The sequence below is a fragment of the Diadema antillarum genome, unplaced genomic scaffold (genome assembly GCF_040938485.1).
Source record: "Diadema antillarum isolate AM-2024a unplaced genomic scaffold, OU_Dant_1.0 seq00000100_RagTag, whole genome shotgun sequence".
Lineage (NCBI taxonomy): Eukaryota > Metazoa > Echinodermata > Echinoidea > Diadematoida > Diadematidae > Diadema > Diadema antillarum.
This window is the reverse complement of record NW_027271188.1, coordinates 86,567-113,417: the sequence shown is the minus strand read 5'-3', so window position 1 is coordinate 113,417 and position 26,851 is coordinate 86,567. Positions and strand designations below refer to the sequence as shown.

The window sequence follows — 26,851 nt, the reverse complement described above, 5'->3', positions numbered from 1 at the left end:
AATAAATGCCAGATGTTTGCGTTTACATTCGAAAGTATATAGCAATGACATTCAGCTCTGGAAGATGCTAAAGTAAATGTCGAACGATCCCTTTGACGTTCGGAAATGAATAACGATAATATTCAACTCCGTACGATGATTAAATAAATGTCGGATGTTTGCTTTTACTTTAGAAAGTAAAAAGCAATAACATTCGGCTCCTCAAGATGCTTAAATAAACGTCAGATGATTGCTTTTATGTTTGGAAATGAATAGCAGTAACACACTGCTCCATACGATGCTAAAATAAATGTCGGATATTTGCTATTACATTTTGAAATGAATAACAGTAACATTCAGCTGCGTTTGATGGTAAAATAAATGTCTGGTGTCTGCCTTGACGTTCAAAATGAAAAACAGTAACATTCGGCTCCGTACGATGCTAAAATAATTGTCAGATGATTCATTACACTTTCGGAAGTGGACAGCAGTAACATTCGGCTCCGTACAATAATAAAATAGATGTTGGATGTTTGCTTTTAAATTTCGAAATATATAACGGTAATATTCTGCTCCATACGATGCTAAAATAAATAACAGATTGTTGCTTTTACAATCAGAAATGAATAACGGTAACTTTTGGCTCTTTACAATGCTAAAACAAATGTCGGATGTTTACAAATGTCTGCAAATGCTCCCACTTTCTCATTTCAAATGTAAGTTTTGACCACCTAAATAGGCATCAACTTTAATAATAACCTATAAGCCTATTTGCCAATTCTTGGAACACAGAATAACGGTAAGATGATTGAATTTTCTATTCATTTATTTTAGACATGGGTACCTCTTTCACTTCAGTAATGCTTAATATTTATTTTTCTGTTTAGTAGGACCGATATAGTTTTTCTTGTGTTTTTCTTGATTTTTTTTTGGCCACCAGATTTTACCTTCGGGCCACCAAAAAATGAAAATCAGTGATTTTGGTGGCCTGATCGGGCCACCAAAAATAAAAGTTAGTGTGGAGCCCTGCCTTATGTATTCCTTTTTATGGTGCAAAAAAAGTTGGGGCCTGAGAAATTTGATTACACAAGCTGTACTGATGTAATATGCTAAAACACAGATGAATATTTTGACACCAATAAGAATTGCAAAAAGCAAATATTACCATGAATACTTGAAAAATACAAGCTTAATGAGTCCTTCTTTATAATGACTTGGCTTTCATAAATCTGCAGATCCCAACAGCCTTGCTGAAATCTCCTTCATCTTCTCTCAGTCGCTGTTTTTCACTGACTCCCCGCGCGATGGATCCCTTCGTGGTTGCCCCAGTCTCCGCTGATGGCCTCAATGACTGCCCCACCTTCATCACCGATGTCATCATCAACGAGATCAACGTTGACATCCCGGGGGCAGATCTGCAGGAGTTCATTGAGCTGTATGATGGCGGGCGGGGCAACACCTCCCTGGATTACACCACATTGGTGCTCTTCAACGGGCGCAACTCTGACCGGTCCTACCTCGCCGTGGGATTGGATGGCTACAGGACGAACGCAGAGGGCTACTTTGTGATTGGCTCCCATATCATGGAAGAGGGTGTGTCATCCTCATTTCATTCAGTCGTTCATTTTCATTTTCCATCTGCCAAGACGGCTAGATAACCCATATTCAGCTGCACTACATTGTAGCTGGTCTTCCATATAGAGGTCCACTTGTGGTACTGGGGATGGACCACTTTATCGGGTTATGCACCCTGCTCTTTATGATGAATGAATGTTCAAAGCGAGATCCTTTGTGTGCACAGGTTGTGGCTCTTCCACCCAAGGGACCTCCATTTTATGTACTATCCAAGGGAAACTATCTGTTTGGTCCCTATTCTATATTTGGTGTTTGATGATGGACAAATAAGAAGTACTCATCTATAGGCCTATTTATTTTGAACTGTAGTATATATTAAGCTAAGACATTTGCCTTAGGTTGTCAATATTTGTTAATAGTCATGCAGAGACTCCAACCCCAAGCACCTTCTGATCTGGAGATTCTCCCGCCCGAAACCCCTAGCAAACGGGAGACTCCAAGTTCATGTGTGCGAAGCGCGAAGTTCCTAGGATTCTAGATGTTCTCTGATGCTATCTAAGGCTTATTTTTTCAACATACGATAGAAATAAGTAAGAAATCCTTTCCACCAGGAGACTCAGAGCCAGGGCGGGAGAAATCAAATCTCAAACGGGAGAACGGGAGATTGTGCAAAAATGGGCTTTCGGCGGGAGATCTCCCGTCGAAAACGGGAGAGTTGGAGTCTCTGAGTCATGTACCAGGCATGCCACAATTGTTTTTGCGATATTTGCAAAGTCTTTCTCCATCAAATATTCAATTTTTATTCAATTTTTCAACAAGAAGATAATATAGACATCACTTTTTTTTTTGTAACAGAAAATGTAAATGAGGTATGATAATGATTTGGTAACAGAAAAAAAGAAATGAGGTATGATAATTGTTTTGTCTGAAATGTGATTTAGCATTTGTAGTATGTGCAATTTCTCTATTTGAAACCAGAATATGATTTTTTGCCTTCAAAAGATATTCATCACCATGCATCAGTATGATTTTAGAGCAAGAACAAAATATTTGGCCTAGGGTCCTACTATTTATGCCGTAAGGCAAACACTATGGCTGTAGCATTATTTCAGGTTTTATTTGTCAGTGAGATGCACTGAATGAGCAACACATCAAGAAATGCTTTATCAGAAAGACTGTCAGGAAAGATCTCAGGTCTCAGATGATGCATGGCTATACTCACTGTTGCTAGATATATCAGACAGCTTGTACAACTGCTCTAGGGAAGCTTGTGTATTCTTCACTCCTTCTAGAAATTCAATACACATTTTTGTATGATGTAGAGGAAATATTATGTTTCATGTGTTCTGTTTTATACAAGCTATCTTACGTACAGTTATTTTCATGGTAGAGTTGTACAGAATACTAGCCATATGCCTTTCCATTTTATGGCACGTAGTTGTCTTGTGGCTGAATGAAATGTATTGATCAAGCAAGCAAATCCAATGAGACTTGTGAATGTCAAATCCAACAAACAATTAATTTGTGTAAATCTAAATCTTGTGCCTCAGAAGCCGACCTCCTCCTCCATGCCGCTCCCCGCGGTTTTCTGCAGAATGGCCCGGATGCCGTGGCACTCTACCGGGCACACGAGGGAGCTTTTCCCCCCGGCACTCCCGTCACGGAGAAGAGCGTGATAGATGCGGTGGTCTATTCGACCAACCACAAGCGGGCCAACAGTTTGGTCGATAGACTCGTGCCAGGTATGCCACAATATAGTCATCTTAAAGGGATCGTATAGTTTTGGTTGAGACCTAATTTCAGGTTTCTAGCATTTTTTGGTGAGATAATGAGAAACCTGTTTTGAAATATGAAAGAGCATGTAATTCTATGAGGAATTCATTGTTTATTTGATGAAAATTGGTTTTGAAATGGCTGAGATATCAAAAAAAAGAGCGATGCTAATAAAGTGTGGGACCCACACTTTATAATGATCGCTTTGTTTTACTTTATTTTTGGATGTTTCAGTCATTCCAAACCCGATTTTCATCAAATGAACTTTGAATTCCTCTTAAAATGGTATGCTCTGTACTATATCATAAGTGTTTTCTTGGTATCTTGCAAAAAGTTAAAAGCCCAATTCTCATCTCCACCAATACTGTACCATCCCTTTATGGTTTCATGTTTGAAGATAATGGTGATTGTAAAAGGGTGACTGGCTGTTAAAGTTGCATCTGTGAAAATCTTCTCAGGTTACCAAGCTTTATGCACTGTTACCATCATCAGACTTTATTCTGTGAAGCGGGAAGAAACCGAGGGTTGCATATTTCAGTCATCTGTAATAAATGTTTTTTAACAGATATTCCCTTTTGGAGTAGTTTAAATATTTCTTTCTGTCTATAAGGTTTTCTGTAGCCTTTCCAATTGACAAACAGAATATTTACTGGGGGGTAATTGTCTCAACTAATTGAGGTTGGCATGATTCAGTAAAGTGAAATTTCCATGATTTAGAGCCTGATACTGAAGAATGCCACTTCAAACTACTACAGCTTTGTAATAGCTTGTAATAGATGTTGCTTTGCTGTTACCACTTTTTTTTTTTTTTTTTTTTTTTTTTTGGTTGGGGGGAGACCATGAGTATGTGCCTGTGTCTATGTTGCATATTCTGACACTATTTTCTATAAACTGATGTTGTTTACCTAGGATATTTCATCATCAAAGAAGACAGGACTCATTTGGCAAATGACGAGAGCTTGAGTCGTTGCCATGGGTTACAGCGACGAGATCCCACTGTCTATGCCCTGACTGTCCCTACTGTGGGAAAACAAAACAATTGCACGGCATTTGTGAACTTTGATAGCCGTAAGTAGTAGGTCTTCTGCAGTAACTTTGTAATGTGGTACATTTTGTTTTCCAAATTTCTTGCAGTGATTATATATGGATCATATGGAAATTCTGATAAACATTCTGTGACAACTTGGGATAAGCAAATATTTTTTGAGAAAAAAGACAACATCCAAATGCAGATATATTTTGTGGAATTCCACTCAAGCTAATTCTTAATTTTTACATTTACTGGCACTTGTGTATTCAAAAATAAACACTACCTGTACCTGTGATGTTGTTTGTTAAATACTGTATCCCTTCCACTCCCTAGCCATACAGACATCCATCTCTTGTTCACTGGAAGGAGAAAGGAGATGGGTAATATACCACCTAAATCTAGAGCCTTTTGTAAGGATGAAAGGAAAAAGTAGGATAGATTCTTAGCAAACTTTGTAGTCATTTCTAGATTTGTATCACATCACCCTTCAGTGTTGTTTGGAACATAATAATTTGTTTTTATAGCTTTTATCATCAATGAGCTGCGTGCCATAGACGGCCAGCCAGATAAATTTGTGGAGATCTACGACCATGGTATCGGCAACACTCGGCTGGACAATGTGATGCTGGTCTTCCTCGATGGCAGCAATGATGACAGATCATACTTGGAGATCAATCTGTCAGGTAGAATGTGAGTGTTATCACATATTACTATAATTCCACTTCTTCTTGAATATGATCTCTAATGTGCTTTGTACATGTTTTTACTTAGAATCCATTTGTTTATTTTTTGATTTATTTTTGATTTACGAGCCTTTCTAGCTGGTTTCCCCCATCCAAGTAGCTGCATCAACTGCACCACTTCTCTTTCTGTCTTTTGATTATGTTTTTGTTCTCTTTACATTCCTGTGGGAATTACTACACTAATTTTTGCTCTGAATGTGAACAGGATTGTAAATTGTGGATAAGCAGAGGATGATGTATTTCAGGACACCATGGAATTTCAACTTTGTTTCAGAACCAATGCACAGGGTTTTTACGTGGTGGGAACAGCTGATGTGTCGCCTCCTCCGGACTACGTGTTAACGAACAGCACTATCCAGAGTGGATCCGACGCTGTTGTCCTTTACACCGGTGACCCAGTAGACTTTCTGCCTGAGGGCAACCCTGGCGTGGACATCCTGGATGCGGTGGTCTATGGGTCATCTATGGTAATGGACACCTCTCTCATCACCTCCCTGGCCCCAGGTCAAACACAGGTCATCCAGGCTCCGGGGACTTCTGTTTCCCGATGCATATCAAGTCAGCCCATGGCCATGACAGCGTTCCTCTCCACCACACCCACCCCAGGTACTACCAGTGCTCAAAGTTAATGACAGGTGCTTGTATGGGATGATAGTGAGGGTCCCTTTTCTGATGGCATAAATCATTCTTCGTGTCGTATTGTTTTGCTCTCATTAGAAAAAAAGTGAAATTCATGGTTCATGTTTTGGATATGATGTAGAATTGTTATTCAAGGAATAGGCCTGAAAGTGATATTCCATCTACACGTTCCTCCTATAAATTATGTTAGTAACATCATTGCACCCTTTCAAGCTAAGTGTAGGTTTTTGAAATAGACGTTATTTTTTGATATCCCACAATTTGCTACCAAATACACCCACAAAGAAAGGTTGGTCTACCATTTAAGTTAATAGAATATACAGTACTCTCCACGTAATCGGGTATTGCTTAAACGGGTACTCCGTTTAATTGGGTAGAAATGTCAAAATCATTTCCAATGCACACTAAAATTATCTGATAATCGGGTTGCCTCTCCGCATAAACGGGTAAATAATTTTCGTCTAATCTAATTTCTACCCACATTTCATCGCAGATATTATACTTTAAGAAACCATGAATGTCAAAATTTCCAAGGCTAATCGCATTCTCTGCTTAATTTGCTGAGAAGATCATTTTGCGAACACATGTACCAGTATCGACTTGCCACATGTAAACGAACATTACACACGTAGCTGGCACTCGCAGTTGCATAGTCAGTCAGGAGTTGAACACACTTGCGCTCCTCCCTGGCTCCGCAACAACATGTCACAATACGAGAAGTTTGCAACGAAAATCAGGTCATGCACCAGCTCCATAATTTTGCTTTTCCCCAGTCACTTCTCGAAAAGTAACCCGACATTCTACGTGAGAGAAGTGTTCATTTCAGAAAATGCCTGCTTGTTAGCGAGGAGTCCATATTCAAACGACAAAGTTTTCTGAAAACATATTTGTCCATAAAAAGAGTGTAAATTTTTCTTCGTGACTGAGCGAATGTAAGGTATAAGTATAATGTGTCGTGCACTGAAGCACGCGTGTTAAGCATACAGTGTAGGTGTTTGGTGCAGTGTACAATGCATTTACATACACAGTGTGTGTGTCAATTGTGAATGAGGCGTGTTCTTCTGTTAATTGGGTACTCCACTTAATTGGGTAAGAAATGCTCTGCTAGAACCTACCCGATTATGCGGAGAGTACTATATTACCAAATACACCCACGAAGAAAGGTTGGTCTATCATTTAAGTAAATAGAATATATGGGTTATTTCTTTTCACTTTGCACTTACGATGTAGGTGTATGTATAATATTAGATTCCCTCGTGAGAAGGGATTACTGACCATACACCATATATACACTCTACTATATTTTCACAAATTTTGTGAGTCCACTGATATTTGGAAACATAGCAACTCCTGAAATATTGACTGTAGTAACAGAATGTTTATTGAACATATGATATTTCCACTTTGGAAAATCATTCAGTTTTGCTTTGTTTTGTTTTTAATGGGATGAAAGACCTACTTACCTTCTGATTCCATATTTCTTTCTTATATTTCTCTTTGGAAGTTGATTCAAAATTTTGCTACACTTATAACTGTGACGAGGTGGCAAAGGCTTAGACCATCAAGTCTTTGTGATATTTTACTGCAGAAATTATATTTCCATTATTGAATTAGCAACACTAAATTTTACTGAATATATCATATAGGAGAAATCATCGCAAAACCAAAAACATATTATATAAAGGTTTGCCAATTTGAAGCAGAATATCTTTTCTTACTTCACTTTTCTGAAATGCATTGCTGATGCAAAGGCTCAGTTATGAATTTGTAGGCTTTTGATTATCCCAAACCCCAAAGTAAACATTACTGTATGTTAAAAACAGGGCTCAAATGAAAGAGAAGTATTCATTCTGCTTTTTTAGATGCTATCAATGACTGACTATTATTACAAGAGGATCCATCCCAGAACCATAGAAATATATTTTATGAGACTTGATGGGTATAATCACTTTTCACCGTCCCACTGATGTTGTAACTCCCAAGAAATAGAAGACTTATGTATTCATCTCTCATCTCCTTATATTTACAAGGTGCAGCCAACAATTGCACTCCTCCGACCATTGTCATCAATGAGCTTAGTCTAGAGAATCTAGGCACCCCTTCTTGGGAGTTCATCGAACTGTCTGATGGCGGGCATGGTCTAACACCCTTAGATTCCCTGATTCTTGTGCTTTTCACCGGGATCAACGGAGGGAGAGCCTACAAGACGATTCCACTCCAGGGTCAGAAGACAGATGAGTATGTGGGAGTGATGAGGAATTTCACATCATGTTCAAATTTACTTTCATTACCATGTTAGGATCAAACGAGATGATGAAAGGGTTCTGTAGGTACAAAATAAAAGAAAGGTTTGAAATTGTAAACTTTTGTGTCTTTTGGCCAAAGAGATTTATCTAGAGTTGACACTGTTATACCAAAAGACCCTGCCATTATTATTACTGTAGCATAGCCAGGTACCAATTTATGCACGTGGGTCAAGAGGGACATTGTTGGTAAAAACAGCTCGTCCAAGGACCTAAGCATTTGAATCCCGGTCCTCTGATTGAAAGTCAGGAGTCTTATCCACTATACCACAGTGCCCCCACTGTGTTGGGTCTTTTTTAATCTCATCTGCATAATTATATAGCAATGTTCTTATTTTTTGTCAGAATGTGAAACTTCCACTGGTTTTAGTGTTTAACCACACAGCATATAATAGAGCCACATTTTGTTTGACATGATAAGCTCATGAGAAGGTTGTCTCACAGAAAAACTAATACATTGGTGTGTTTGCCCAGGTTTTGCTGATTTTTTTTCTCTGTCTCACCCGAACAATACACCAAAGGGTTGCTTTCTTTTCAGCAACAGACCTGATGGTTTGTTACCATATATTTGCTCTTCTCACCAGGAGAGGATATTTCGTCATTGGGTCTTCACTGACCTCAGAACCCCAACTCTCTCAGCAACCTCGGTTTTCCAATATGCGGGTCGGGAATCTGGGCTCCACGCTGCTGCAAAACGGTGCTAGTGCCATCACCCTGTATCGCGGTGATCACCGCGACTACCAACCCGGGATGCCCCCTACTACCAGGGGCCTGGTTGACGTTCTTGTGTATGGTGGTGATAATGACAGCACATTATTTGTCAGGGAACTCCTTCAAGGTGAAATCATTTTTGCATTTGTCATGATTGCAATAACACCGTAGTACATATTATCCTCGGCTTAAACTCTACGTGTGTCATAGTGTAAAACCCCTGTGTGCCACGTTATTCTGAGACAGCAATGAATAAACACTTTTGGAAAACAGTCTGTTTTAAAGCAATGAAACTTTTTTTTATAGAAATGTTTATGCTAGACATGCAGTGAGCAAATTTACAGAAATTCCTAAACTTTGCTATGATATGAAAGCTATGATTATTTTTTTTGCAAATGGCCAGCAGCTTCATTATTGTCCAGGTCTGGGAGGTGTGACTTTTTCTGACACAACCACTACAGAAAATTAGAATTTACTCGAAAAGAAACCCCTATATATGGAACAACAGTATTCAAGGACAATTGTATCATGCAAAGCAAGCTATTGATGTGTAGAGGAATGGAATCATGTGAGTGAAGCTGGCATTGTACTGTGACATCTGGCTATCTATTGATCAGTGTGGGCGGGATTGTGCATTTGAGCAAAATATGCAAAAGTGGCTTGCCGGCAACTGAGTCCGATGTGCGAACTTGGCAAATAAAGAGTTAATGTCATGGCCGGCGCCACATCTTTAAAAGTTGGGGGGGGGGGGGCAGTTTATATTTCTTGTGCCACTACTAGGTTTCTTCAGCTAACAAGCAAAAAAAAACAACAAAACAACAAAAGTACGGTAGGCCTTCAAGCAACTTTATGCTGCCACTTCCAGGTTTCTCCAGCTGACAAGCAAAAAAATAAAAACAAAAACAAAAACAAAAGGCCTTACCCGCACTTCTAAGCCCCTCTGGTACAAAACACACACAAAAAAGCTTAACCATGTTTTTTTTTCCTGGTCCCACTTCCGGGGTATAAAAAGTGGGGGGGGGGGAGCCAAGTGGTTAGACCCTATGTATTCCCATGTATTATCAAAACAAACAAAAAACTGGGGGCCGAGGTACTGAGGTATTTCATGACATTTTGTGACAATGCCAGTTAATGCAAAGTCTTCATGCTGATTTAGGTATCCAATTTTTTTTAAGGAAAAAAAAGCTGAAACTGCAAACTTTAACTGGTACTCTTTGATCTGCTTTTTCAGGACAGAGCCAAGTCCACAGGGACCCTAGGTTTGTGGTGGGCCTGGCCAGCTTGAGCCGCTGCAAGTGCTGCCAGGTGAAGATGTCCTCGGTTTTCGAAGTAGCAGCAACATCACCAGGACGGCCGAACAGCTGCCCCTCCCATCCCCTCAGCCCAGATGTACCAGAGGTGGTTCTCATCAACGAGATCAATCCTTACAATGCTGCAACTGGGGGCAAGGAGTTCGTCGAGCTCAAGGGCGTGGCACTTGCCCCCCTGGATGGCTACATCCTGGTGATTATGGAGGACATTCTCCAAATATCCAAGGTTATCTACTTGAGCGGGAAAAAGCTGGACTCTGATGGCTTCCTGCTCATCGGGGCAGAGACTGTGTCACCCCACCCGACGCTCTTGTTCCACAATTCGGAGAACGGGACCCTGAAATCATCTGGAGGTGCCGTGGCAATCTTCAGGGGCCAGGCAGCTGAGTTTGATGTTAGTTCTCTCGTCAGCTTCAGAGAGATTCTGGATGCTGTGCCATACAGTAGTCCAAACTCAACTGCTGTCCAGAGCCTACGTGTGCTTACAAGTGCTGGAACAGTCTTTAGCTATGACTCGAGGTGAGGGGATAAGCAGTCATCAAAAGATTCTATGGCCTTTATAGAGATGGAGTAAGGTCTCAGCTATGCCATCATTTTTTCTTTTACATGATATAGCCTTTTGCATTCTGAAGACCAAAATGTTTCGTATATTTGATATTCAGACTGCTTTGGCGTGCCAAAAGAGATTCTATTTCTTTTGCATATGGCTGTGCAGGAAGCTGACTGCTGATTGGTCAAGCAAACAATAGCGTCATGTAGGGGGAAATTAGATTTGCCCTCACTTCACAACTTTGACCGTGCTAGGGTTTGCCCTATACAGTTAAAGATAAAACCGACTGGCTGCTCAATACCTTTTTAGTCAGCGTGTGTTGATCATGCAAGTAATATTTCCTCACAGGGTTAGTGGTGTCATCACACCAGGCTCATGATGTGTTTTTCTTGTAAGGAGTGACTTGTATGAAACAAATACAGCACGCAGAATATGGACTACAGGCATCTGTATCTTGCTAATGTCTGATATGTTTCAAGAAAAATTTGCTGACTGCTGTTTTTTCATGACTTAACTAAATGTAACAGGTGCAAAGGAGAAACGATAATAAGTTCTCGAGTGGTTGACACAGGGAAACATCATTATAATGAGCTACTTGGGACCACTGAAATATACCAGGTACTTGTTACGGCTGGTATCTTGTTATATCAGGGATAAGAACAAACGAGTATAAAGAAGAAATGGGACGTGCAAAATTATCTCGTTATTGAGGTATTTCGCTCTATCGCACATCATTAAACAGAGGTTCCACTGGTCAAAAAGCTGACAGAAAGAGAGAAGAGCATACTTGCGCTGTTTCTGAAAGTCATCTTTAAGATTAGGAGAACATGATACTCAATAGTGTAGCAGTGGTGGGATAGCAACATCTGAAGAGTTTTATTGCAAAATGAGCTAAGCGCCATTTTAAACATTTCAAAGTAAGTCCATTATCAGATAGAGCAAAATTAAACCTTTCCAGTAATACCTTACTTGTGACATAACAAGGAATATTCTAGAAGTTATGATTAGAAATATCCTGTATTTTCTAGTATTTTCTTTGTTTTTTAAGGAGTTTTAAATACAAATATCTCAACTTAACAAGAATGGATTTAGCTCATTTTGCAATAAAACTCTTCATCTGAAACAGGATCATACATTCTCTATAATATATAAACACATATATATATATATATATATATATATATATATATAATAGTGCTGGAATGCACAACATTTTAATGATTTTAGAAATGGTATCACTTGTTTTGTATGATTTCTGCAATGCTGACATCCATGGCATATACTAGCAACCTGTCGGGTGAAGAGTCCATCTCGCGATGCTCCTGCTGCGAGGAGCAGACCACCAGTGCCTTCATGCTCTCTGGCCCCACGCCGGGGAGGGAAAACCTCTGCCCAACATCTAACTACAGCCACACGGTGGAGCTGCGTCTCCTAGATGCCAAATTCTCCCAGTGGAGGGACTCTCCCGAAAAGATGGTGGCTGTCCGGGAGGTAGTCATCCAAGGCATCAGGGAGGAGTGCAGATGCAGCTTCAATTCCCTTTATATAGGAGGTAAGACTCGACACCCCACTTCCCTCTTTAGGGATTTTCAAACCCCAGTATGAATGTAAAATGCTGACCCCTTGTAAGAAACGGTGACACATTTGCTCCTGCGACAGTTGCTCCAGTATTCTTTTCTCCGGTATTCTTTTCTCCAAGGACTTATGGTTAGGGTTTTAGGTTTAGTTTGATGTGAGGATTAGGATTATGGTTAGGGTTATGTTTATGGCTAGAGTTTATGTTTGGCTTTAAATAGCTTGCAGATGTTTCATGGGAGCAATTGTCATAGGGGCATTGTCACTGAACGGAAAGAGACAGCAAGCACTGGATGCATCAATATCGTTCCCTTTTTACCTTTTTCTTCTTTGGTTTGGTGTTATTGCTGTATTGATTTGATTTATTAAACTGTTCACACCCATTCCAAAAAAGCAGAAAATGACACTGAAACAAAATAAATGCAATGAAGACACTAGTCTCCGTAAAAAAAAAAAAGAACAGTGTGGCATTCAAAGATTTTTTCTCTTTTTTAAGAAGACAATACAGCGCATCAGTAAACTTGTATTGTTATTACATGATGGCATACTCAAATCCCGTATTTTATTTTGCATCATGTGAAATTCAGTGTCACACATATATTTTAGATCATTACTGATCACCTTTATAAAGAAACAAATCTTCGAGAGGCAAAGTTTTTCAACTAACAAAGGGCATTTAGAATCCTAGGCTTCCGGAAGTTCTTCATAATTGCTGATTCTGTTATCTTTCATGTAATTGTTGCATCCAAGATGAGATGTTGAGGAATGGCAGTGTGATCTACGAAGTCACCATTATGGCCGTCAGCCCCTCCCAGTCCTCCCAGCTCCTAGATGCCTACACCAGCTTTGTCATGCACACCACCGAGGTGAAGGTCCTCGGGGAAACGTATCGCATCGACCACTGTGTTAAGAACTGTGAACCTGATATAAAGAGTCCACCGAAGAGACGTGCAATTCAGAGTGAGTCAGCTTCAAGTAGACTGTCTGAACCCGTAGTTTCTATTCTCTTCAGAAGACAAACATAAAATGTTATTTTAGGTTTTGGGAAATTCATTGAGTGGGGACCATAGTAGGGAAGGGTTTTTTGATGTTGTTTGTCTTTGTTTTGGGTTTTGTTTTTTTTTTTTGGTAGCTACATGTAAGTCTATGTAATTAATGTTAGCTCATGTTAAATTATAGAAATCAAATAAAGATTATTGATTCTTTTTTTTAAGTTATCAAGTAATGCTGCAGTTTATATCTTTGAGACTAAAATGCCATGCAATGCTCTAGTGTTTGAAAACAAAGTGTCTTGAAAAGTGACCGCATGGCTTGTCCTTTGATATGTTAGTCCTTTATAACAGTGAGTCAAGGAAAAATGTTACCTGGTATGTTTTGACTGAGACTCAAATACTTTTCTAACTGAAGATTCATGCATGTTTTAATGCCAAGCTTTGGATGGATGTGTCTTTGTTCCAGTGATCACATGACTTTTTAGTTGGAAGTTTACATGTGTTACCAGTTAGTGACAATTCAATTTTTTTCAGATCTTTTGCATAGTGATATAATGGAGGATGTACAAAATTGCTGCATTGTCTAGTGTATTCAAATTTGTGGATTTTCCTGGCCTTAGTGCCATTGAAATTGTGATTTGTTATGTATTGCACTTGCTTCATTCACTTTCATTTTCTGCCGCATATGTTTCGATTACATTAGCCATTGATAACCCTTGTGAAGCACCAATACATGAGATTTAGATACTGTAAAAGTGGAAATTTTGCAATGTGGAAATTTTCATGCAACCAGAAGCTAGCGCAAAAATAAAAGCATGCCAATATTTTTGCATGCTATATGCTTCAGTGGGTAATTCTTCTTATCCGGCCGAGCGCGAAAAATTACTCGCGTGAAAATATCCACTTTTAAAGTACTGTCATAATCTTGTGAGACTACCAGCATTTGCTGTAAGAATGTCCAGTCAGTGATGAGCTACCATATTCTGTTGTATATCCTATTTTGCTCTCTGTTTCTGCCATCTCACTGTAACAGGTGCAGCTGTGATCGTCGGAGTAACACTGACTGTGATCCTGGTCATCGTCACGGTAGCAGTGGCTTCATACTTCTGGAGGAAGAGGCGCTTTCCTGTCTCAAGGTAAGAGCTGAAGGTGAAACTTTCAAGAAAGATTCATTTTCTGAAGGAATCAGCTTAGAGTCATAGTAAGAGTGATCATAATAACAGCAGACGTGTGATGTTTTACTTCTTTTTATTACTATAAGTGTGTTCTCATTTGTTGGTTTTCTTTTTGTGTTTATTACTTTCCAGGAGCTCTTTTACGTGGTTCAGGAAAATTGACAAGATGGAGGGTGAATTCTGCGTCAACAGTGACTGCCAGCTAGATGACCTTGACATCCTCTCAGAGGTGACCAATGAGGACGAGTTCTTGAACCCCATCTACGGCCTCTCGCCCCCGCTTCATGGCCCATCGTACAGCCGGGATGATGGAGATCAAAATGCACCAATCAGCGTAGACCTGGAGGTAGATACCAGCATTAGCCATGCATGAACGAACACAGCAATGATTAGATGCGTAATAGTTCTTGCCAGTGTGCAGTGTCTTTGATCTTTGCGATTTTTGCAGGAGATGATCTTTCATGATGTGTGCCTGTTGTTTTTTTTTTCAAACAACTCCATAAAAAGATGAATTTTTCTTGTATATACTAAAACAATACATTTGTTCCTAATGTGTGTTGTCACAAATTTAGCCAATATAGAGTTTTTTTAGATGTAATTTGAAGAAACTTGCATCGACATGAAAATACTGTATTCTTGCCATATATCAAGCAATAATTATCGTCTTCTAGGGATTCTTTTTTAATGGTGTAAATACTTAATATACTTCTCCATGTCAAAATCAATGAAATGTCAGTGAAAAATGATGTGTGATACAGGCATTGTGCTTGTTGAGTTCCATTGGCAGTTCTTTGTATACACTGCTGCTTTCAGTATTGATATCATGTTCATATCACATATTATACCTTCAATATCAGACCCTCAGAAGCTCTTAACTAGATAATGAAGCATGGTAAAACACTCTGTGATATTAAGCTGTAAAATACATTCCTTTCAAGCTGTAGTTAACATTATTGTATATGTTTCATTTATTGTTTTAAGGTGTGCTGTCTGCTAACACACCTGTTGCCACCATTTTATGTGTGTTTGATGTGTCATTTTTATGACAAAGTAATGTTTTCAGAGATTTAAGTTCTATATTGATAGGCAGTATATGTCTGCATGTAAAGACCTTGTGCACACTTTTACGCATCCAGTTATGATTTGTACATTCCTCCTTCAGACATTGTATGCTTGGACATAGAGAATATATACCGGTATATGTACTTTTATCATGGAAGTTTGTGTCACTTTTGTGGAATGATCCTGAAACAAAATAGATAAAAGGGCTTTCATGTTTACTATCACACAATTTTCTTTAGAAGTCAGTCTGTACAGAAATGAAAAAAAAAAAGTCACATTTGTGGAAACACATGTGTTTAGAAGGCTTATTAGTTTGAGATGGAAGTACTGGCATTTTAGAGAAAGATGTCAATCGATTTAAGTCGAGAGACTGATTTTAATGTCTTGTAAGCTGAATGTTCTCTGTAAGACTAAATAGTACACCATATATTCTGTTGGTTTATGACTCAGAGGTCATTTATAAATGGCTTGTACGAACCAGGTACTCCAAATATTAAAGGCACTTGTTTAAAGATAGAAGAAAAAAAAGATACAGTACTGAATAATCATGAATCTTGCCAGTTCAAAAGATGTTTTGCCATTCAGTCTCCTGAAATGCTGTAAACTTTGTTGGATCTAGTTGGATCTATTGGTACTGGAAGATGTGCTTTGACTTTGGCAATATTCAACTTACATGATGCAATGCAATTTGCGGATCTTTATCATATGTCTATTGTCTGACAATTTATTTAGGCCTAGGCAGTAAATGTATATGATGCAGAGATAAAAATATTCATACAGCTAGCTGATTCTGTCTGTATTGTTTTGTTTTAATTCAGAGCTTTTGAATATGCTGAATTTATTTGAACTGAGTTGGTTTTCAGGTCAGGTCCACCACATGATATGAAAATCATGGCTAATTTTCTACCATGGAGTTGATTCTGCTTTAAATGTTACGTATGGTGTTTATTTCTTTTGTATCAAAAGCAAATCCTGGCCTATGTCATGACTAGTAACCAAAGATGCAAAATGAACAGAAAAGAACTTTGGATGTTCAAGTGTATCATGTCAAGAATGTCTTTGTGTTCTCAGAGCATCATATTGTTCAGATGTTGTGTACCATTTCCTAGTATATAGCGTAGGGGCATTGAAGTCGATCTTGTTTTCTGCTGTATTCAGTGTGGAGTAATTAATGCATTCCACAATATGTTGGTGTGATTGCCATCTTGTTGAGTTAGTTTCAGTACTTGTGTCAATAATTGCCTTCCCATACCTTTAATGCTTTGTGTGCTTTGAGCGCTTATATTGGCACAGAAAACCCCCATAGAGTTATACTCACTGTCCAAAGTCCCTGGCACGAAAAAGTTAACTTTCTTTGAGTTTGCTACTCTGACGTGAGTGTGTCAACCAGTGAACATGTTATACTACTTATTATGTTCTATTACAAGGAAAGAGAGATGCTAAATGGTTCAAAAAGTATTGAATATGCAGTCTTCTGTTATCTGAATATGAATCCTAAGCCAGGTTCACACGTACAAAATAGCGGGATGACGATCGCGATCCACATCCCAAGTTTTTTTGCGAGCGTCCACACGTACCAAATTATCCCGCTAACTGCCGATAGAGATAACAGCAAAGCCTGCAAACTGGGTCACACAGCGCCCTTCTCTATCACTACCTGTGCGCACTTACCTTTGTCCATTGTCTTTTACGCGTCAGTTGTGTGGTTCGCGCGCTGTTGTTGTTGTGCTCCAAAGAGGGGAAGGAGCTCTTCGCAGAGGCCTCGCTGTTGTGATGTGCGCATTGCATGATGGGATATAAAAACTCGAGATTCTAATCCAACCGTTCACATGTACCAGCGCGGGGCCAATTATCCTGCTAATTGACGAACCAGCGCAAGATTTCTTGGGATTAGCATCGCGATGCTTATCCCGCTAATTTTCGGGTTTTTTCTGTCCACACGTGCAAAAAACTCGGGATGACGATCGCGATGCAAATCTCGAGATTTGTATCCCGCTAATTGGTGTACGTGTGAACCCGGCTCTAAACTGCAGTGCAAAGACTGTGGGACAAAGATGAGATTATGAAATTGATGGTGGAATTTTACTCTATTGATTCATGTGTCTTGCTATCTGAATCATAGAATAATTACACATGTGGTTGTCAATTGCAAACCCTGACATAATTTTAACTGTAGTGAATGGCCGTGATTGTTTTTCAATACCCTCAGTGGGAAACCATCAAGAGATTACTGTATACGCTATATATTTCGCGGGGGTTTTATTTTCGCGAATTTCGCGAGTCGGGAGCTATTCGCGAAATTAACAACACGCAAAAATATTAAAGGACAAGTTCACCTTCATAAACATAAGGATTGAGAGAATGTAGCAATATTAGTAGAACACATCATTGAAAGTTTGAGGAAAATCAGACAATCCGTTCAAAAGTTATGAATTTTTGAAGTTTTTGTGCAGTACCCGCTGGATGAGAAGACTACTGCAGTGTATGAATAACTTAGATGTCACATGCGTACAACAATATAAGGAAAATATAAAGAGAATTTCACAAAATTCCATCTTTTGAAAAAAGTACACATTTCCCTGACTCGTTACCGATAAATGTTATGGGTAATATTATTCCCCCTGCCTTTAGAAAGAGCCAAGTCAATTGCTCTTTTATCATGCGAAAAAAGTGAAAATATGTTGAATTTTCTTTTATATTTTCTTTATACTGTTGTACGCATATGACTCACAAGCTGTAGTAGTCTCCTCATCCAGCGGTTCCAACACAAAAATTTAAAAAATTCATAACTTTTGCATCGATTGTCCAATTTTCCTCAAACTTTCACTGATGTGTTCTACTAATATTGTTGCATTTTCTCAATCCTTATGTTTATGAAGGTGAACTTGTCCTTTAACTTCCAAAATGAATCCCTTGCCTTGATGATACGAACATTTCAGTACTAGTATACCATGTCACGGCTTACCGAACAGACCATACTGGCTAAGCTTGTTTACGTACGTCCACGTCTACTTACGAATACTGTAGAGAGCCAATCCATTATCGCAAGGGGACCACTCGTCAGAAATCTAGCGCGATGGACTTAACCACTTCAAAAATGTTGAATTCTAACTTACTAGTTCGCAGAGTTTGGTAAGTTTTTTTCATGCAGTGTATAACTAGTATCATTCTTATTTGCTAGTAAGTTGAAAATTCACACTTTCTTTGCCACTTCATATTTTCTCTGGTCCCCCAATCGCGAATTTAACCACTCGCGAAATTGTGTGACAGCGGCAATTCGCGAAAATTTATGTACGCGAAAATTATAGCGTATACAGTACTTAATTTGGTTAACGAACCAGTAATGTTGTAATAGACTTTCTAACAAAATATCCAGAGACTCCTTTCAAAAAATGTAGTGCTAAAAGGTTACATCATGTAAATTAGTTTTTAAGTGATGCATTGCCAAGTGCATTTTTTTTTAAATGATGAATGGGATCAATATTTATATCTCTGTGTATATGACTGTAAATGTTATTAACCTGTTGAGGACGGTTTGATTTTGCTACAACACACATTTCCCATAGATGCTTGCCCGAGTATACTCGGGACTCGTCCTCAACGGGTTAAACTGTCTGGTGCCAACATCGACAAATTTGATAGCTGTTGTGTGCTACAGTAAAAGAGTTCAGTTTATTGTTGATATAAAGAATTTGAGGTTTGTCTCTTCAAATCAACAGCAGCATTTGATTACTGAGGTGTAGAGGCTGTCTTTTTCAGTGCATGGCATTGTTGAAGTATCTAGACATGGAAAGCATAGCCCTTTTCCATTGTAAATATGTAATGTATTAGACAAACTATATTTTATACATTTGTATACTCTATTCCCAGTGAGACTTTTTTTCATTCTCCCATATGTATTCAAGTCAGAATGTGATGGTTGACCACTGACCGTTAATCATTCAAGTGAGAAGAAGTGTGAAAATACATGTTTTAATGTAATAAACTTCTAATATGTATTGTTCCCTTGTGTTCTTACTTGTTTGTGTATATGCAATGTAAATGTGATGTTGTTTTCAAGTACGTGTACTTACGTCTTACAGAGTGGATAGTCATATGGAGAAACAGTACCAAAAGCAACAAAAGAGAACACATGAATTACAATGATGAAACATTGTATGGTACAGTGCACTCCCCTTGAAACGAACACAGCTATAATGAAATTCTGGTTACAACAAAGTAAAAATTCAGGCCGCAACATTATCCACTTTATGTATTTTTATTGTTTATTTGTTCAGTTATAGCGAAATTTTGATATAACGAAAGAAAACTGCTGGTCCCAAGGACTTCATTGTAACGGGAGTCCCACTGTATAAACATTTTCTGTTCTCTGATATAATATGTGTGTGTGTATATATGTATATATTATATATATATTATAATACATATATATCGTTTTGCACATGGCAGAATGTTAACCCTGTGCAGACTCCCACAGCCTAGCGACAATCTGTCGTGCGCACGACGATATATATATATATATATATATATATATATATATATATATATATATATATATATATACATTACATTTCCAATTAAAAAAGTTGGAATACAAAAACAGATCCTTTTTTTTCTACATTTTTTTTTCAACTTAGGCCATCAGCAAGTAGAGAATGATTAAATATTTTCAATGATACTCATCACAATAAATATTTTTGTTATATTAAAGTGATTATTGAAATCATCACTTACATTATTATTATTTTCCTTGTTTTATACAACATCTCTATCAAATATCTCAAGAAGATAAAAATAGATATGTCAGTTTTTGCATTTAAACTCTTCATATACTGTATACACTGTACATACATACATAATCAACAACATACAGTCAACAGGGTCGGCGCTACGTTTTTATCAGGGAAAGGACCCAGTTTATGGGAACAGGGATGTTGATTTATTTTGAGGAATGGGTGGTGGGAGACATTTTGGATGACAGCTAATTGTGTCCCAAAATCGGCTGACAAGCAAAAAACAAAAACAAAACAAAGCAAAGCAAAGCAAAACAAAAAAGGTCTTCACACGTTTGGATGCAATTTCCCTACCAAAGTCGGCTGACAAGCTTCACAGCTTTGATGCCACTCCTCTAACAACATCGGCTGCTGATAAGCAAAGGTAAACAACAAAAAGCCAAACCTATATTTTGTGAAGGGAAAAAAAGTGAGGGGCCTAAGTGATAAAACCCTATATGAATTATGAAAAAATTCCCCCTCCCCCTTGCGCCAGCCCTGTAGAGGGATTCACCAGCGTCAACCACATCTGATTAGTTCGTGATGTTTTATTAGATCACCACCCCACCACACACCCCACACCCCCCGATTTGTTTTAGTATTTTTGCTACGACAAAGTGCATGACGGCCCGACGCCTCGGGGTGTGAGATCTGTGGTCCGGGGATCGGATCAATGCTGCGGAGCCATCAAGTTTCTGCAACTCGAAAGTTCTGGGATGACGCCCTCTCTTGGCATGTGACATTTCAACATCTGGGCCTGACGATGATTATCCAGCTTGCAGACTGCATACCGGAGGTGGGTGGAATCTAAAACCGAGTCACATCTTTATCTACGTGCCTTCCATCGCTCTCGATTTTATACCGATAGCCAATACCGAAACCGCTCTCGAAAGCGATGACTGCATAAAAATCTTATATCGTATATGATCTTTTATCCGTACAGAATATATACTAAGAACAACGTTCAGTAGTTATCACTATGGTGTTTATCATGAGAAGTAATGCACTTTGGCATTTTCCGTATTTCAGGAAAGCAGTTTATCATTCTTAACGATAACAATTAGTTATATAACTATTATCATTGATGTTTTGTATGATATAAGGTAGCTAGTAAACAAACACACAAACTTGACACAACATCGCATAAAACACCCTCATTTTATGAAAGTAACTACGTGAAAAGCGTCACATAATAATTTAGGGGCCTTTTTGAAAGAGTATACCGAATTTTGCAATAATGTAGACCCCTAGGCCTAAGTTGCAGCAATAATTAAGTTGCCACTGTATGCCCCTATCTATCGAAACCAACTTGAAAGGATGTGGAATGGCACTTAAGTTGTTGCTATGGCAACTGTGCGTAGCCTATAGTGCAACATAATGGAGATAGTGCAAACATTCTTTCTCTATGAAAAAGTCTCCACCCGATACAAACTTTACGTAACATAACTATTATTATCATGTATTGTATATCAGCGGTACGATTACGCTTTAGAATATTGTGTATAATAAAATGAAAAGGCCGGTCTGGTGCGTATACTTAGTCTGAACTTTCAAGGTGCACATTTGTGTTGCTCTACTCTTCTCAACCTTTTTCAACCCGAGATCCACTTTGGCTCATTATAATTCCTTAGGCTATATACACCTGTATATAAATATAAATATAAATTTAAAAAAAATATATATATATACATATATATATATATATATATATATATATATATATGGGTCTAGGACTTGTCCCCCGGAGGACAACTCCCCCGGGGACTACTCCCACCTGACAACTCCCCCGGAGGACGTCTCCCCCGGAGGACTACTCCCCCGGAGGATGTCTCCCCCGGAGGACGACTCCCCCGGAGGACGACTCCCCCGGGGGACAACTGCCCCGGGGGACAACTCCCCCGGAGGACAACTCCCCCGGGGGACAACTCCCCCGGAGGACAACTCCCCCGGGGGACCACTCCCCCGGAGGACCACTCCCCGGGGGACCACTCCCCCGGGGACCACTCCCCCGGAGGACCACTCCCCCGGAGGACCACTCCCCCGGAGAACCACTGCCCCGGGGACGTCTCCTGGGGGTCAATCCCATACTGAACAGAGATTTTTTTTGTGTGTGTGTGTGTGTGTGTCCTAGAAATTAGAATTAAATTCATCTGTGTAAAAACAATATTCTTTTTAAATAAAATTTAAATTAAAGTTGGCGTTACCTAAGACACGTCCATCTTTATAACAAAGTTTTTGAAATCTCAGCAAAAAGTTTTTACTATTGTACACGCTACGTGTAATGTCGAAAAAAGTAGAAACGCAGGTCCATTTTATCACTGAAAATTGGTCAAGAGATAAACACATTGACGGATACACGCTTTTGAGGGGAGATTTCATTCCTTAGCATGTATACCTGTTATTCTTCATTATTTTATAATATTTTAAGAAGTCCATTCTTTGATGATTTTCTTTTTCTTTTTGCAATTCATGATTATGATAAGGAATATGTTAAATGAAAGAAAGATATCATTCAGAGGGGTGAAGGCTCAAGTTTTTGAGTTTCTTCAGTTTGTCTCCCTCTACAAAGGAATATGTTGTTAGAAATACCCTTTTAATGGGGTTATGATTTTTATCTTAGATTCTTATGATAGTTACTATCCTATATGTCACTGTCAGTAATTTCATTGTGCAATTTTCGTTTGTTATGTTGACTGTGAATTTATCTGAACATCATTACAATTCTTAATGTCGGAGAAATAATTGACAGAAAAAAATATGAATATTCTGTTCCTGAAAAGACTTGAACGTGTAAAAAGGTAAATATCTTCCAACCGGCATTAGGCACTATAATGCAGAAGCAGTATTAGCACTGGTTGCACAATTACCATGCATCCTGAATGCACCAGCCACATACCGGTATCTGCATGACACACGTATAACATAACCCTTGCTGTACTATTGTTGGTAGAAAACACCAGATTGATAGCTAGAACTTGTTATTAAGAGTATGGTAGTCAATACTACTTGAAAAAATACAGAAAAAAAATGCAAAAAATGGCAGTTGGGGTAGGGGTAAAAGGCAAGGAAATTTTATGCCTAAATATGGGCAAAAGGTTAGTATCATGTGGAAGATTAGGTTTTACACTAAAATCATCATTATAATCCATTTCCTTGACCCCCAAAACATGGGGTTAGACACCAAAACCATCACAATTGATCAAAAAATAGCCGAGTTATAACCAGAAATGTCTTTTTAAAGCCGAAACGGCGACCAGCTTTTCGGCCGGGGCACCCTGGATTTCGCATTTTTCGTTCTTTTTTTTCAAAAATGGTGTCAGTAGGCACAAAGTCATCAAACTAAGGTGTGATGAGCATGTTCTGAAAATGTCATCCTCTTTAGCCCATCTCTAAGAGATATCAAGGGATGACGACTGTAATATTTAGCCTGTTATTTAGAGAGTTCCTTAGTTGTTTCTTTAATCAGTCAGAATAAGCACACGATCTTGGCAGTAATTTGTTGTATTACAATCATGACGAGTTTGAACAATAAATGCTTTAGCGATATCGATTGCATCGGATGCCCAAGGGAAGAAACGGAAACTGGTCAAAAAGTATATGTGCACATTTTGTTAACACGCAGGTGATATGTTGATATGTTTTTATTCTCCTAGGTCTTGGGTGCAAGTAAGGAAGTTTGCTGAGGTAGTACATCTACCTTCGGGGTTTCTCGAGAGGGGTAACTATAGAGCATAGCAACAGCATCATCTCTGTGGGGATTGGTTGGTGCTGCATAGCTAGGCACTAGTCTCTGCGTTCAAACTGTACTAATTTCAAACATTTGGCATCTCCCTTTTTTTAGAAAAGTAAAGTTTCTCTTTTTCACACAGATTTTTTCATTTATCAACTACCACTGAAACTTAATTAATAAGCCATTGTCTTTTTAGGATTATCATGGCAATTATTTGATACGTTGTTCACACAATATACTTGTCCTATTTGAGTAATAATGGAAATACGTCTTGTATGGGCGTGTTTGACTTGCCATATCTTATATCTTACATTCAACTTTACTACATGTGTAATCATAGCAACACATCTTATAAACACAAACATTACTGATACTTGTAAAGTGAGTAACACTTCACTTCAATATTGAGATATCACGGCTTTGTATGACACATTACAACGCACTCTTATAACGACGTAAGTTCAATCTCGCTCTTCACACTTGGAGGAATACTTGTGATTGTTTTGTAAACTGTACTTTTGTTCACTTTTAGAAATGTGTTATTTTTGTCTTTGAAGAAACGTTAATCATTGTTTCTCTTATAATAATCGACAAAGCTGTTACTTTTGATAAGTTAGATGAAACACTTTTATTGCACTCAAAATGTAACCAACTCTACTCTCCAGATGAATAGTTTAACATCTAAACATTTTGTCACAATCCCGTGATCATTGTCAATTCATTTCCCGTCAAATTCCGGTATCTATCCTATAAAATAGATAAGTTTTTACACTGGTCCATATTTTTGACCTGATCTTGTGATACGATATTATGTTGAGTCATCTAGCTTTGTTGCATTAAGGATTGTTTTCCGCTGTACCTCTTCTGATGTCAATTCTGTTTTGACAGGAGCATTTTTCCTTCACATTCCACTATGCAACTTCTTGGAAACTTTGTCTTTGAAACAGCAACGCTTTTCGCTTCGATCAAAGTAATTTTACTGCACTTTTGTTTCTTGGTCAGCTTTGTTTGCACATTCTTTATTACTTTTGGTTTCAGCAGCTGACTAGCTGTTGGCAGGGTGGTCCTTGTCCTCCTCTGCATCAACAATTGTGCAGGACTAGCATCTAGCCCATCGATCGGTGTGTTCCGATAGTCAAGAAATGCCAAACCTGGATCTGTTCCATCTCTCATTGCATTTTTCATTAGACATTGCGATTTGTACTGTCTTTTCAACTTTCCCATTGCTATGTAGAAAGTGATGAAGACGTGACATGCTTGAATTGGTACTGACAAGCAAACTCTTTGAACTGGTCACTTGTAAACTGTGTACCATTATCTGATACCACAATCTCCGGTATACCATTACGTGCAAAAGCGTTGTTTGCATACTAACTTCAATTACTCTTACGCTAGACATTTTTTTTTTTGTTTTTGTTTTCCATGTTCAAACGTTATCAAATAAAACTGTGCGAAACAAAACTTAATTTTCAATTAATTGAAACTCGAATCATCCCATCTTTGTGGTTGAGAGATTTGTGTTGGTCGTGCGGGTGTGCTTTCCCAGGGCTGTTGGAAGATATTACCTTTTTACACGTTCAAGTCTTTTCAGGCACAGAATATTCATATTTTTTCTGTCAATTATTTCTCCGACATTAAGAATTGTAATGATGTTCAGATAAATTCACAGTCAACATAACAAACGAAAATTGCACAATAAAGTATTACTGACAGTGACATATAGGATAGTAACTATTATAAGAATCTAAGATGAAAATCATAACCCCATTAAAAGGGTATTTCTAACAACATATTCCTTTGTAGAGGGAGACAAACTGAAGAAACTAAAAAATTTGAGCCTTCACCCCTCTGAATAATATCTTTCTTTCATTTAACATATTCCTTATCATAATCATGAATTGCAAAAAGAAAAGGAAAATCATCAAAGAATGGACTTCTTAAAATATTATAAAATAATGAAGAATAACAGGTACATGCTAAGGAATGAACTCTCCCCTCAAAAGCGTGTTTCCGTCAATGTGTTTATCTCTTGACCAACTTTCAGTGATAAAATGGACCTGCGTTTCTACTTTTTTCGACATTACATGTAGCGTGTACAAAAGTAAAAACTTTGTGCTGAGATTTAAAAAACTTTGTTATAAAGATGGACGTGTCTTAGGTAACGTTAACTTTAATTTAAATTCTGTATAAAAAGAATACTGTTTTTACACAGATGAATTCAATTTTAATTTCTAGGACACGAATAAGAAACATCTCTGTTCAGTTATGGGATTGTCCCCCAGGAGACGTCCCCGGGGCAGTTGTCAGGTGGGAGTTGTCCTCCGGGGGAGTTGTCCCCCGGGGGAGTTGTCCCCCGTGGGAGTTGTCCCCCGGGAGAGTTGTCCCCCGGGGGAGTTGCCCCCCGGGGGAGTGGTCCTCCGGGGGAGTGGTCCTCCGGGGGAGTGGTCCCTCGGGGGAGTTGTCCCCCGGGAAGTTGTCCCCCGGGGGAGTTGTCCCACGGGGGAGTTGTCCCCCGGGGGAGTAGTCCCCCGGGGGAGTTGTCCCCCGGGGGAGACGTCCTCCGGGGGAGTAGTCCTCCGGGGGAGACGTCCTCCGGGGGAGTGGTCCTCCGGGGGAGCTGTCAGGTGGGAGTAGTCCCCGGGGGACTAGTCCTCCGGGGGAGTTGTCCTGATACGATATATATATATAGATATATATGTATATATATAAACCTTTCAAAAAAGTTTGGAAATCTGACTTCAGTTGTAAATTTCTCCAGTTTGTAAGCACTATACAATACATGCTTGATATTAATGGAAAGAGTACTAAATTTTCTTTAAAATGATATCCTACTCATTATGATTATATTATCAAGTAAAGAACTGTACTCAAAAGTGTCTGATAAGGTCTGCATTGAAAAGTTGTAAAACGAACAAGAACTGTCTTATGAATG

At 38.7% G+C, this 26,851-nt stretch overlaps 1 protein-coding gene across 1 annotated transcript in view; it reads left to right on the top strand.

Annotated features, from left to right (window-relative positions):
• The window catches only part of LOC139726795 (uncharacterized), a 50,483-nt gene extending 35,378 nt beyond the window's left edge, over positions 1-15,105 (top strand). Inside the window, exons 10-21 of the mRNA XM_071637787.1 lie at positions 1,215-1,572; positions 3,105-3,296; positions 4,237-4,395; positions 4,882-5,047; positions 5,375-5,706; positions 7,770-7,977; positions 8,627-8,880; positions 9,985-10,582; positions 11,900-12,165; positions 12,939-13,148; positions 14,214-14,316; positions 14,488-15,105. Coding sequence (XP_071493888.1) covers positions 1,215-1,572; positions 3,105-3,296; positions 4,237-4,395; positions 4,882-5,047; positions 5,375-5,706; positions 7,770-7,977; positions 8,627-8,880; positions 9,985-10,582; positions 11,900-12,165; positions 12,939-13,148; positions 14,214-14,316; positions 14,488-14,728 — 3,087 coding nt within the window. The 3' untranslated portion in view covers positions 14,729-15,105. The remainder of the gene's footprint in view (positions 1-1,214; positions 1,573-3,104; positions 3,297-4,236; positions 4,396-4,881; positions 5,048-5,374; positions 5,707-7,769; positions 7,978-8,626; positions 8,881-9,984; positions 10,583-11,899; positions 12,166-12,938; positions 13,149-14,213; positions 14,317-14,487) is intronic.
• Positions 15,106-26,851: the final 11,746 nt, after the last annotated feature.